At 28.4% G+C, this 15,617-nt stretch overlaps 1 protein-coding gene across 1 annotated transcript in view; it reads left to right on the forward strand.

Moving 5' to 3' along the window:
* The window catches only part of LOC136985320 (solute carrier family 35 member F6-like), a 50,806-nt gene that overhangs the window by 10,462 nt on the left and 24,727 nt on the right, over positions 1–15,617 (forward strand). The window contains exons 2-5 of the mRNA XM_067282579.1: positions 78–169; positions 7,107–7,177; positions 10,828–10,898; positions 13,442–13,503. Coding sequence (XP_067138680.1) covers positions 78–169; positions 7,107–7,177; positions 10,828–10,898; positions 13,442–13,503 — 296 coding nt within the window. The remainder of the gene's footprint in view (positions 1–77; positions 170–7,106; positions 7,178–10,827; positions 10,899–13,441; positions 13,504–15,617) is intronic.

The raw sequence follows: 15,617 nt of genomic DNA on the forward strand, positions 1-15,617 counted from the left end.
CAATTATTTTATAGAAATGTGCAATTTTTAGTTATGTACATGAATTGTATATGAAATTAATTTTAAAACTTTTATAGTGCTGCTGGTTATCCTGATTCAAAAACCAATTCAACAACAACAGTACATAAATTTGATCATCCATGGTTTCAAACAGTTATTATGTTTATAGGTATGTAATATAATTTATAATATAATAAAGCATGTGAATTTCTTTTTATAAATTATGGAAATTTAAATTATCATTATTTTTCAGATACTTTTATTTTTATCATTTTAACATACAATAACTTATGAAAAGTATTTGGTCTCTTAATTAGAGAAAAGTGATGAATGATATAAACAACAACAACAACAATAATAATAACACTCTCGTGGTCACCACCTGGTCATGATGGGAGAGCCCAGTAATTTTACTGATCCATAGGGCAATGCAGGCGGGAGCACAAGCTCCTGGTAGAGACACCCATGCCAGTAAGGTCTATGGGGAGAAATGAAGCTAAGAGTGACCACACCCACATTCTGTGGAGATACTTATTATGGTAATAACCAGATCAAAGTCTGATACCGGCTCGGACGTCGCCCGGGTTAACAAGGTCCACATTCGTGGGTTAGGCAGTGGCTCATGTTTGAAAAATAGGCCACAGTCTCCCTTGGTTACCGGTGGCGAAAGCAGCACTGGCCCAAGCATGGCTACTGCAATGCCCTCAACAGATGTGAGGAACCAACCCAGCCTTGGTGTTTCTGTGGCAATGCATCCACAGACCATAAAAGCTGGAAAACCACGCCAACAGATGAAATGGACAGTAGAAATGAACAAGTTTATCATCTGTACTTACTACACCATCACAAAACTCGAAACAAACATGACAGCATACAGACAACAACTACACCACAGATTCATACAACAGTATCCTCATCTCACTGTCATTGAACAAAGGGTTGTTGATCAAAAAAGAACAATTATACACAACAACCTTATTCCACAAACAACACTTGAACTTATCAAACAACAGGTTGCTGATCAAATACATCAACAGACAGAAACATTTAACATTAATGAAGATCATGTAACCTGTCAGGATAATCCAGCAACAAGCATTGATAATAACACACATACAACAATTACCACTAATGATACTACAGACACTTCCTCGTCCATCACTGATAACATAGACATGGATTTAGTTAATACGCTCTCACTTATATTTCAGGAAACACTCACTAAATATACAGGCACAGATCCCACACAACGACCACGAATACTAAAAATCAACACGACCAAGGAAGTAGGAAAAACACTAAATTATGTAAACACTCACTTACTACCACACTACATTCATTCAATTTCTACACTCGCAGACATTCATACATTAGTTCATGCTGGGGCAGTCGCAGTAGTGACACACCATGGACTGAAAGTACAATCACAGACAAATACACAGAAAACACAATTCTATCACAAGCCTGCCTGGAAGAGAAAAATAGAAACACAAATAAATGACATTAGACAGCAATTAGGCAGGCTGACACAATACACTAAAAACAACATAACACCCAAATTAAGGAAACAGCTCAAAAACATTTTCAAGAAAATAAAAACACACACAAAACACGAACATCACAATGCACACATTACAGAATACATCGATACACTAAAACAAAAACTTGCTGCCAAAGCACGTAGACTCAAACGATACAAAACATGTACACTACGAAAACAACAAAATAAATTATTTACAAACAATGAAAAACTCTTTTACAGACAAATTAATAACAAAGCAAACACTGATACACAGCACAGTGGCACACCAACAGAAGAACAACTCACAACATATTGGTCTTCTCTTTGATCCAGTGCTGTCACGCATAATGCTGATGTAGGCTGGATCGAGGAGGAGAACAGAAACTTGCACAACATACCAACTATGCCCTGTGTTGAAATAAACATACATGATTTCCAATACACTGTTAACAGAACACACAACTGGAAGACACCTGGTGTAGACAACATTCACAATTTCTGGTACAAAAAGTTTACATCACTGCACCAGGAACTAGCTAAACACCTAACACACATCATCATCAATCCACAAGACATGCCAAATTTTCTTACTCAGGGCATCACCTACATGAAACCTAAAAACAACAATACCACAGACCCCACACAATACAGACCAATTACATGTCTTCCAACACTCTACAAATTATTGACATCCTGTATTGCAAACAAAATATACAAACATATTGAAGAACACGACATTCTAACAGAACAACAAAAAGGTTGTCGTAGAAATCACAGGGGATGCAAAGAACAGTTACTCATAGATTCAGTCATTCTACGGCAAGCACACAAACAACACAGAAACATACACATGGCATATATAGACTACAGAAAAGCATTCGACAGTGTTCCACACAGTTGGCTGCTACATATTCTACACATGTACAAAATACATCCATCACTCATTGCATTCTTTCAAAACACTATGCAGCACTGGAGAACAACACTACATCTCATGGTTCATAACACTTCCATACAAACAAACCAAATTTTTATTAGCGAGGAATTTTTCAAGGAGATTCCTTGAGTCCTCTCTGGTTCTGCTTAGCCCTGAACCCATTATCCAACATGTTAAACAACATGCAATATGGTTACAATATCAGACACGAAAAAACAACACAGTTTACACTGTCACATCTCATGTACATGGATGACATAAAACTTTATGCATCCACACAAAAACAACTTCATCAACTCCTACAAATCACACATTCATACACCAAGGACATACAAATGGAATTTGGCCTAGATAAATGCAAAACAGTTCACATAGAAAAAGGAATCCTGAAGAAAGATGATTTTGCACTTGGAAATGGAGACATTATTGAATCCATGGAAGAGGGCGAGTTCTACAAGTATTTAGGATTCCAACAGGCCAAACTAACAGAACATGCACAAATAAAGCAAAGATTAATTAAAGAATACCAAAGTAGGTTAAATGCTATTCTCAGAACACAATTAAATGCAAAACACACAGTTAAAGCAATAAACACATATGTCATCCCAGTACTCACATATTCTTTTGGAGTTATACATTGGACTCACACAGATCTTGAGCAACTCCAAAGGAAAACAAGAACAACACTTACTAAGCATAAACATCATCATCCTAAATCCGCCACAGAAAGATTAACCCTTCCACATAAAGATGGCGGACGTGGCCTGATTGACATAGTTAACCTTCACTACAAACAAATACAGTCACTGCGAGAGTTTTTCTACAAAAAACAAGAAACATCACAATTACATAAAGCAGTAACTCTAGCAGACTCGAATAACACACCATTAAACTTACACTCACATCATATGGACACAACACAATGTATAAAAAGCACAGACACCATTAAGCAATCGTGGGCTCGAAAGGCACTCCATGGCAGGCATCCTTGTGATCTGGCCCAGGATTTTGTGGACAAAACTGCGTCAAACAGCTGGCTAGCTCGGGGATGCCTCTTTGGGGAGACGGAAGGATTCATGATCGCCATACAGGATCAGGTCATAAATACTAAAAACTACAGAAAACACATACTCAAAGATGCAACACTCACAAATGACACATGCAGAAAATGTCACATCATGCCAGAAACTATACAACACATCACCTCTGGTTGCAAGCTCTTGGCACAGACAGAGTATTTGCACAGACATAACCAAGTAGCAAATATAATACACCAAGAGCTTGCAAAGAAACACAAATTAGTAGACATTCACGAACCGTACTACAAATACATTCCACAGACAGTATTGGAAAACAACATGCACAAAATGTACTACGACAGAACCATAATCACAGATAAAACAATTTACCACAACAGACCAGACATCACACTCATTGACAAACACAATAAAATCACATACATTATAGACATATCCATTCCAAACACTCACAATATACAAAATGCATGCACTGAAAAAATTAGCAAGTACACAGAACTCGCCCAGGAAATAAGGCATCTGTGGAGGATGGATAGGGTGCTTATTGTACCTGTTGTTCTCTCCTCTACAGGTGTCATACCACACACACTACACAAAAGCCTGGGCACATTACAATTGAATAGAAACACATACATCACACTACAGAAGGCCACTATATTGAATACATGTCATATTGTGAGAAAATTCTTGAATACAGACACACACACTGATACACTTCTTTAATTTCTGTTTTGGTTACTATGCCTTGACTTTGGTCCGGCATAGTACACAGCCACTGGTGTTAACCGAGTATATCTCACTTAACTTAACATAATAATAATAAAAGGATGGTTCAACTTCTGTCTGGAATTCCAGTAATGTCAATGGAATTCTGTGTGTTGCATAGTTCCAGTTTATGCTTCTTTTTGTAGGTGCTCTTTTCTACATGCTGCTATCATCATTTTGGCAACAATATTGTGCTTACAAAATAGAAGTCTTTTGTTGGTGTCAGAGCCACTACATGACAAATTCTCATGCTGAAGTTAGAGAGACTTTAGCATTTTGAGTGAATTTCCTGTTTCCAAAGGTTTCTTCAATAGGCTAAATAGGTGATGATCACATGGTGACAGATTTGGACTGTGTTTGGTGATCCAGAATTTTCCAACTAAGTCTGTTGATTGCCTCTACATGCTTACAGCCATGCTGTGACATCAATCAAAAGACTTCTATTCTGCAGGCATAGTATTGATGCCAAAACAATGGAAGATGTGTAGCATATGGAGGAGGAATACCTAGAGTTCTGTATGTGTTACATAACACACAGTTCTCTACGTGCTCCTCCTTTGTCCATTGCCACTACTGAAATTCTGGACAATAGTTGAATCACCCTTGTAAATACTAACTATAAGAGCATGCAGAAAACAGGAAATTCAGTAACAACCAAGATGAATTGTGGAATATAACTGATAAGTTCCAGAGAAGATTGATATATAGTTTTAGAGAATTTTAAGGTTAATAGAACATTATTTCAGTGCATTGTCCCATTGGAGGGGATGATATCATGGTATAGGACTACTACTTATTTGAGTTGGAACTACTAATTATAGTGCTAAATATTCTCAATTGTGTGTTAACATATTAGGTGTTTTGGACTTGGGTAGTTTTATAAAGTGGATTTCCAGAATAAAGCTTATAAAGCTACTATTGAACACATTTGGCTTGAGAAAACCAAAGATGAATAATTGTTTAACAATATCAGAATCTTGATCTAAAGTTTAAAGTGTATCTTTAGGATGATTTAGAATGTTAGATCAGGAGAAAATCTATGTATCTTGCATTTAACATTTAACAGAATGTATTCAGCAAATAATTATTAGATTATCAAGATTATATATCTTACTTCCATGTTAAACTGGTAGTGTTATTGGATGAGAGATAAAGTTCCGGTTTCCTATTATAGTAAATTAATCAATTACTGTCATTCATATTGATGGCTGCTGAAATTTTATTAATGTTGAAGAAAATAGTTTAATAAGACATTTTTGATGTCTGTAAATTTCAGATTTATTTATGCATTTTTTAAAAATACATTAAGTATAATGAAATTTTAATAAACATGTAAATCAAATAAGTTTTATTTCAGTTTTTATCATACAAATATATAAAATTTTTATGTATATTATTTTTGATTTAAACTACAAAAGCCTTACAATCCAAGAAGAAATTTTAGACAATATTTTTGATGGTTTTAAATGATCATTGTCTGGTTTAAGACTATTATTTGTTCAGTTAAACATTACAAGTCTCTTATTAATTTTACTTTTTTTTTTTTATCATTGTTTCTTTTTTGCTTGTTTTTTAAAAATTTTTTTATGAATTCTATCATATTCTAAATTATCTTCTAAATCTATATAATTTAATTTTGGCATATAAATAGATTTAGATATTTCCAAACTAAATATTTCTAAACTAAATTAATTTCTTTTTGGCCACTAACTGTTGCTCTGGCATTGTTCAGAATGTATAAATTATGTCAGAATTTTTCTAATGAATAGCACATTAAAGGAGAAACTAAATATTAAAACAATATTTACAGTTTTCCACCAATCCAAAATACACAACTTTTCTTATACTGTAATTCATAAAAGAAAGTATAAAATAATATCCTGTATTACAAAACAATTTGTTTCTATTACCTTTTATCATTTAATTTAATATAATAATAATTGTTTATCATTATTTATTATTTCTTTGACTATCCAAAGATCTTTTAACTCCTCATAATCTTGAAACAAATATAGCAGTTTTATTTTTTGTTGGATGTTGATATTCTGTCTCAGTTCTGAGCTCTTCCATAAAGTCTCTTTCTGCAGATTTATTTATCTGTTTTTGAGATTTGTATACATTGGCTAGAAACAAAACATATCTATCTGTATCACATCTTTAACAACTACTTGGTACAGTAGTATATTTAGTACCATAAATGCTTTATACATACACTGGCTATTCCTAGCAAAAGTGACTCATGTAATGCAACAAATACAGGTATACCTCAAGTCTGAATTTTGGCAAAATTTAAAATTTTTATTGGAAAAAAATTTATTCAACAAATTATGCATGCTTATACATACAAATGAATATGAACAAAACAATGAGACTTAATTTTCTATTTAGATTCTGATATTGTTGTAGTTGGTACAGTGTTTTGTAGTGATGTAAGGAAAAGGAACTGCTTTGTTGAAACAGTTTAATATATGCTATATACAGTAGAGTTACAAAAGCACAAGAAGGTCTACATAGAACATGATTTTCTTATATATGGATAAATATAAGCACCACCTGGAATGTCCCTAGGAGAGTGCCACAATATTCTTGCCAACAGATATACTTTTCTAAATTGTAGTTTTTGTCAACAGAGGTACAAGCGGTTAATTTTATAAAAAGACATATATAAGTATTTTAAGTAATAAATTTACATTGTATATCTTTATTTAAAACAGAATGTAAGAGAAAATGTGAAGTTCATTTAATTTGTGACTTGCATTACATTATTTCATAAAAATATATTATCATATTTAATTTACAATGTGTTGTTGTAAAAGTGAAAATTAAATTAAATTTTATTCTTTAGGAGAAATGTCTTGCCTTATAGGCTTATATTATTTAAGATGGAAAGAAAGAAAAACTAGAATTCAAGAGTATGTAAGTAAATTATTGAAATTTACTTTGATATATTAATAATGATAATTAGAGAACATATTGCAAAATTATAGCATTTATTGAGGAGAAAATTTATTCTCCTCAATAAATGCTATAATTTATTTTTTCATAATATATTCTTTATTAAAAGAAAATGGAGGCAAGATAATTATTTGAAAAATTGAAATTATATTAATATATACAACTCTGTACTGTACATGTGACATCTTTAAATATAAGATTTATGATGATGATTATAGTTTATAAAATTAGAAAAGCATTAAAAAATAAATTCTTTTTTAATGCTTAGTACAGCCTTCTGCATTTTGCACTTTGCTATTTCTTCAATAATGACTTTGACTGTATTTAATTTAATGATATTTTTATAATTTATATTCTATAAGATTAAAATAATAATTTATAACAATAAATGTTAATGTTATAGATTTAAGGCAGCTACTTAATCTATAATGTCATATTTGATACTCTGTTAGTTTCTTTAATACTTTACCAAAAATTTAAAATACATGAATTTCATTTTTTTTTTGTTATACAGTACATCAGGAGTCTGTATACTCCTGTATAAATCTTTTAATAGTGAACTCATCAGGCTAGTTGTCCAAAGGGTCTGTGTGCCATTATGTCTGACACACAAGTTTGTGCTGCCAAGTTTTTAGTGACATTTTTGTAAGGAGGTTCATGTATCCACAAACTTGCAACCAACCTCTCCTCAACTTGTCAACTCTAAGGGTGCGACTATGCAGACGCAAGTGAGCGAGAATATGTGGCGAGAAGCGACGAGACGTGATAAATATCAAAACCTGTCATATGTGTGTGAGAACCAGAAATTTGGTCTTGCCAGCGTTATTTCTCGCTTCTCGCTTGTGCATGGTTTTCCTTTGTGAAAACTAAATCGCTCACAACCTCTCGCTTGCTCTAAATTCATGTCGCATAGTCACACCCTAATACTGATGTGAAGTTTCCAACATGCCTGCAAACGAGGTCATATGCTCATGACTTCATCTCCAAACATTAAAGATTTATAGGGATATGTGGACAAACCTTTACAATTTCTTTGGTAATGGAAATTGTAAAGGTTTATTATAACAGTATATGAACTTCCTGGATGTAGTGTGTATTAATAATATGGTATATACTCTATTTTTTTTTTTTTTTATTAATACTAATTTTTAAGCTTGAATTTTACAAAACTCTTTGCTGATTCACATCAAGTGTCTAGATTTTCAATCATTTTGTTCGTAAATAAATTATTACTATGTTTTTATGTTAAATAAATTGTATTGTAAATAAAATTAAAAATTGAAAGATATTAAATATTTTTGTCTAATACTTGCTAACCATTATTTCAATAATCATTTAAGTTATTAATGCAACGAAAGAAACATTTACTTTTCCATCTAACTAATAAAACAATTTTTATAAAATTTATTGATAAGATGATGTATTTTAAATATCAGACTTTTGTTTATTTAACGTACATTATATTATTAACTAAAGAATTCTGCATTTTTATAATTAAATTGTTAAAATTATACATTTTTCATTAAAATTTCTTTTTCTGTTTTATTTAATATATATACAGGGTGGGCCAATGAAAACGAAACGGCAGAGTGTTTGTGTTCGTCCAAGCTAATCGCTCGGACAGGTCGATTTTATTCTCGAGGGGACATCTTTTGCAATAAAGTTTTTGCGATTCTGAATACAACAGACAACAAAAATTTTAAAAACTCATTTATTTTGTATTAACTAAACAAACATTTATTTCGAAAAAAAAATGTTTGTTTAGTTAATATTCAGATTCGCAAAAACTTTATTGCATAAGATGTCCCCTCGAAAATAAAATCGACCTGTCCGAGCGATTAGCTTGGACGAACACGAACACTCTGCCGTTTCGTTTTCGTTGGCCCACCCTGTATATACATATACAGGTAACCCTTGTATAACATGGTACTTGTATTCTATTGAAACTGTATTGTATGATTCACAAATTACAAAAATCGTTGTATAATGCATTACTTATACAATGTGATTTAGATAAGAGTTCATTTAAAATCATCTATTTATCTTATTTTAATAAATGTTCTTTCAGTTAATACAGCATACTTTGCCAGTTTACTGTGCAATTTTTCTCTATGTGGTGAAAGTTTTTTCTCTAATGATAAAAGCTTTTTGTTTTTCATGGCAATCTTGTTAGAAAAATATAAAATTCTATTTTGTGCCGTGTGTAATTTTATACACCAGAATTTCCCTTTGGCATTGTAAGCTGCATGCTGTTTATAATTTTGTTTTTTTTTTTTTTTTTTTTTTTTTTTTTTTTTTTTGGTTGCATTCTTGAAAATAGCATTTAATTAGATAATAAGTGTGGACAAGTTAGTCAAAGACATACAGTAAGTGCTTATCAATCCTGAGTGATGAAAATCATATTTTACAAATGTTAATAAGTTTGTTTTTGTTTTGTAATTCATGGTTTGTTAAGTGAAGTTTTCTGAATTAAATAAAACAGATTTTTCTTACATGATAGATAAAGCTTATATTGAAAAAATTGTTTTGGAACATAAACTCACTTTTTGTGTGTAATGTGAGACTTGCATAATGTGATTTTTATAGTTACATCATCTGGACCTCTGAGTGATTCTTTGCTTCCAGACACATTTAAATCTTGATATAACATTCATCAACCAAGATTATATCAAGATTTAAATATGACTTTTATAATGAGACATTTTTGTGGAACCTAACTATCATGTTATAAGAGAGTTACCTGTATATTTTAAAATGAGGAGAAAATTCCTAAATATATTGCTGGTAAGAAAATTTTATTTATTTTTGTTAAAAATATTTTATAATGTAAAATGGTATAATATTTTGACTAAATTTAAACAAATTAAGGAATTTCTATCTAATTAATTTATTAATTAATTAGAATTAATAAAAGTTATTTTTGTTATTATATAAAATTTACTTTATTATCTGATTTTAAGGGAAAACATACTTATGAAGAAATTTTAGCAAAACAAATTTTTGAAATAAGAAGTGAAATTGTAAATTGACTTCTCACTAAATAATTGATAGTACATAACATTTTTGTTTTTATGTCTTGGAAAATTAATCAGAAATAATATCTGAAATAATGATTATCATTTAACCTAGAAAAATTTCATAATAGCTTAGCTTACAGTATATATTAATTTCTTATATAACAAGAACAATCATAAAATTACAATGTTGGTATCATACTATAAAATGATTGCATTAGCATTTATATAAAGACTGTGATAGAAATATTGTTTTATATGTAATTTCAGTTTACTTCATTACTTTTACAATTAAATATAAGATTTTAAGTAGAATTTAGTTTTTCTACTGGATTGAAAAGTGAAATCACACTATTTCATTAATATGTAGTTACTAACCCAGTATTATTAAATGCTTTTTATCATATTTTCAAAGGACTGCAAATAAAAGTTATTTTTAAGTTCAATGTTTTAATAAATTTATTTTATATTTTTTAAATTTATCCTTGTTTTTCCCTTAACTTTTTTAAAATTCATTATTTTATAATTTTTGTTTATTTAATTCACTTTATTTAAAAATTTTCTTAGTAAACTTTTATTTTATTGAAATACTTCCAGCATAACAGATTAATGGTGACTCCTGGTTCTTCACTTCCTTCAGCAAAAGCAGTTGTTATTAATCAAGAACAGTAAGATCAGATATAGTTTATGAAGATAAATTAAAACTTGTTACTAAACTAAAAAATATAACTATTTGAACATTTTAGTAAAATCATAATATGAAAATCTTGTTTATATATTGGAGTAGATACTTTAGAAATCTAACATTATTTTATCAATGTATATATATAATTACTTAAAATTTGCACATTATAAATATATGAAGGTTTCATTTTACTGAACTTTGTAAATAGTGAATTAAATGTGAAAATCCTCATCTCATACAAGTATTAGTATTTGCTGATATTGATATTGTGAAGGAACAGCAAGTACATTGTCATACAGATAAAGTAGCTTATATTTGAAATACAATGTTACTTTTTAACATTTAAAATGTTTTTGTTGACATTTTTATGTATACAGTAAACCAATTATGTATGACTTTATTGTTTTCTAGAGAACTCATTAAGTAAGTTTTTCTTAAACTTTGATTCCTCATGCATTCAGTATTCCAAATTGAAGTTTAAGTTGTTTTGAAGAATAAAACTATGTAAATACCACATTGAAAAGTCTCAAAAAAAAAAAACAAAAAAAATCATAAATTGTAATATAAAATTTGCAAAACTCATAAAACAGTGATTCACTATATATTCAGGTATATTACATGATATTGTAAATATAGATATTGTTATAATAATAATGGTAAAATACTTAGTACAAAAATTTATTAATGAATTATTCAATTATTTAGTATTTAATGAAAATTTGTTGTTTTAATATGAATGATATATCATTTATCTAATATTTGTTGATTATCTATCTGCACTTCTGATGGAACTTATCTGTCATCTGTGACTTTTTGATAAAATGTTTTTTTTGTGATTTTTGGGAGAAATGAGTCATTTAATCAGAAAAGTTGATGAAAGAACAGAATTTCTAATTTAGCTTAATAACTAAATTTTCTGTCATTCTTTAGTAACAACATTGTATGTGGCAAAATGGACTTCTGTCATGGCGATTGACCAATCAGGTGATACCATGGCATAACTTTAAAAAGATACTGTTTAAATAGAGGAATGCTTCTGTTCTAGAAAGAGCAAGCTCTGTTGCTTCTGTTTTGTGAATTTGAATATTTAGCAATTAAAAGTTAAGTTAGTTTTTACCAATAACTAATTTTATTTCATAAACTTTGTTATTGGTTGCAAGAGAGTTTTTTACTAATTTTACTGTGACTCTATAACTATTTAAATACATACATTTGTAGAAAGAAGCAAAAGATTTTTTAAACAAGATAGCCACTTAGATCAAAAAATGAATATCATTTATAATCAAATGAAGCAATCAAATGAATTTTGATTGCTTGCAAAAATTTAGTAAAACAAACTATGAAAAATTAGAATAAATGTTTTTACACTTAAGTGAATCTTATAAATTTATTTTGTTTTTATTAACTTTAATAGACAAGTTTAAATAAATAAATTAATAATAAAAAAAATTTAAATAATCTTTTTATTGATGAAAATTATATTTTACATATAATTATTTTTTAATAATTGACTATTTTTCATTTGAATATCAATCAATATCAAAGAAAAAATTGTCATATAATAGTAAAACACAAGAGCTTTTTTTTGTAATTCCAGAACAAAAAGTTAAAATTTTGAAAAAGATAATTTAAAAATTAAATTTAAAGTTTAAACCATATTCTATTATTTAGTTATGAAACATTCTTAACCTAAATTATAAAATTTTGACATTTGTATTAACATTATTAATTAAAATTTTGATTTTACATTTAGATCAGTAATTATTGATTAAAATAAAAATATATAATTATCATATATTTTTATTTTTAAGTTAGAGTATATTCACGAAATCCCAATATTGCTTTTTTTTCTTCAATTATAAAATTGTAGTTCTGATTTCAGATATATTTTTGAGCTGGGATATTGTTCTGTGCTTGCTTAATGAAAACTGTTACTCACTACAGTGTTAATAGAAGATGACGTTTATTGTGAAAACTGTTATAAAATTTGTTAAATGATCAGTTATTACTACATTTTGAATTTAAAATATGTACATTATCTGTTACTTAAGCATACAATATTTGTCATGTAACTCAAGATATTAGTTTATATATACAATTATTTGAAATATTTTAAGATTCTCTATATCATAATGATCATATCTATTGTTAATCACATGTTCTATGTATAGCTGGTATTCATTCTTTATATATATATATTTTTTATTTTAAAAGCTATTTCTATTAATAAAAATTGAAAATGGGTGAGGCTTTACACTAAATTATAAATTATTATGATTACACTGCTATTTTCAGACAACCAAGATATTTTTGTTGTCTGAAAATAGTAATTTAATTCTAATAATTTTTTAATAAAACTTTTAATATGATATAATTACAATATCATCATTTTTAAATAATTATTGTTATATTTAATAAAATGTAAGTAATTCTTTTCTCATTTAATAAAATGTAAGAAAATTTTTGATTAAATTTTTATATTTTATAATTAGAATTGTAATAATTTATGAAAATCTTATTTTTCAGTGTATTTCATTGGATATTTGCCATTCCTACATTCCTAGATTTGATTGGAACTTCTGTTGCAGGTATGTCACAAGACAAATTTAATTATAAGTGCTTTAAAAGAATATTACCTTGTCTTTACATTATATTTATTGAACTTAAGTTTTTTGAGCTATTTAAAAGAAAAAGCTTGTATTAATACTTAGTCAATGATTTTTCAAGTCATTATTTTATTACAAATGATTATTTGAAAAATTATTTCAAGATAAAGTAAAAATATTCAAGAGAGTTTTAAGAAATAACATACTTTCTTATTATATTTTGTTGGAATTAGATCAAAAGATCCAGTATCAGATGTTATGTAAATAGATTTAAGTGATGTAGATATTATACTAGTTTACTAGTGTATCTTCTAACAATGGACTTTGTTGCTCAAAAGTTCCAAAGAAATTATTATTCAGTATGTATAAACTCTAATGAACCAGAATGTTTATTTTAAGAAATTGAGGTCATTTTTATTGGTCTCGCTACAAAATTTCAATAAAATGAAAAAATTCAAATAGCATTAATTTTGAATAAATTTTTGAATATTCTTGACATAAATTAATTTTTTTTCAAATGTTTTGCATTTTTTTAAAAATTTGTTTAAGATTGAAATTATTTTAATTATCTGCACTGATTTATTTATAATGTATATATAACTGAAATTAATCACGCCTGTATTTACTTAAAAAAGAAGATATTAATTTTCGGTAAACATTTGAAATATAATATAGATAAGTAGTATATAGATACTTTAGTTTAAATGTTGCAATATTAGTCATATTATTTCCATTATTAACAAATTGAACTAATGAATTCTCTTACTTCTTTCTTAATTCATAAACCAAAATAAATCCTTTATATTTTTAATGTCATGCTTCAATAAATTATTTAAATTTGTTATGATCTGATATTATTAAATGAGTGCAAGTCATTTCTGTTAATTTAAAAATTTCATTGTTTTGTAATTATTAATGTAATTTTTTTCATTTCCATAAATACTGTATTCATGAATGAGTTTTTATATTTAAACATTGTTGTTATAGATATAAAAAATTAATTACATTAAAAGTGATGAACAAAGCTGGAACTATGATTAACCTGAAAATTTCAACACCATTCTTGCATTTCCATCAAACACATTTATTAAGAACACAAATGTTTTCAGCATATTTCATAAGTCTGTGTCAAGTTTCCAATCTAGCTTCAATTTGGTAATGTTTGAAATTGGAATGTTACATGATAAATGACGTTATTTAATTTTTTAAGATGTAGAATGTCCTATATTTTTCATGCATTCATAATTAAGAACAAAGTATTATATATAAATATATATAATTATGATAAATATAACATTAAATCATAAGACAATGAAATACATATTTCCACATGTTGTGGTTGATTTGCCTGTCTTGTGATGAAACATTCTTATATGGATTATCGTATAAAGATTGCCATGCAGTAGATAGGGATTTGCAGATTTCTTATTTAATGGCATTAAGTTTGTTCATTTGTACTATCAACAAAGCTTGGAATTGGTCCATATTTTTTGCTATATGTCTTTCTTCACTTATAACAACACATACCTCCAAAAACTGGGAGTTCTTATGGGCAGCCCCTTTTGAGGGACTTGTGAGTTAGTAGGTAGTAAGGGCACTCGAAAACCAAGTAATAAAAAATTTTTATATCATCATCAGATATCATAAATTTTTATGATATTTACACCAGATATGTGGATGATATACTTATATTATGGAGGACTAAACCTAATATACATAAATTTCTGGCAGAATTTAATAACCCTTATGGCCTAATATTACACATGGACCAATACACCAACACTGAGGCTCATGTTTTAGATGTAAATATTGCTTATCAGAATGGATCCATTCACATGAAAGTTTACTACAAACCAAACTACACTCAAACCTGTTTTTGTGCGGTCTATTTTTGTGTGATTTTTTTGTGTGCGGTATATGAATTTCAATCAAATTGGTATACTGCACAAAAATAATTGCACAAAACACATTGCACGTATAAAAAATTGCACAAAAAAGACCGCACAAAAACAGGTTTGAGTGTATCACCTGTTTTTTATCCTTTTGCAATCTAATGACCTGTATGCATATAAAATAGCTACTTTCATGTCTTTAGT

The sequence above is a fragment of the Centruroides vittatus genome, unplaced genomic scaffold (assembly GCF_030686945.1).
Source record: "Centruroides vittatus isolate TY-2023 unplaced genomic scaffold, ASM3068694v2 contig_958, whole genome shotgun sequence".
Lineage (NCBI taxonomy): Eukaryota > Metazoa > Arthropoda > Arachnida > Scorpiones > Buthidae > Centruroides > Centruroides vittatus.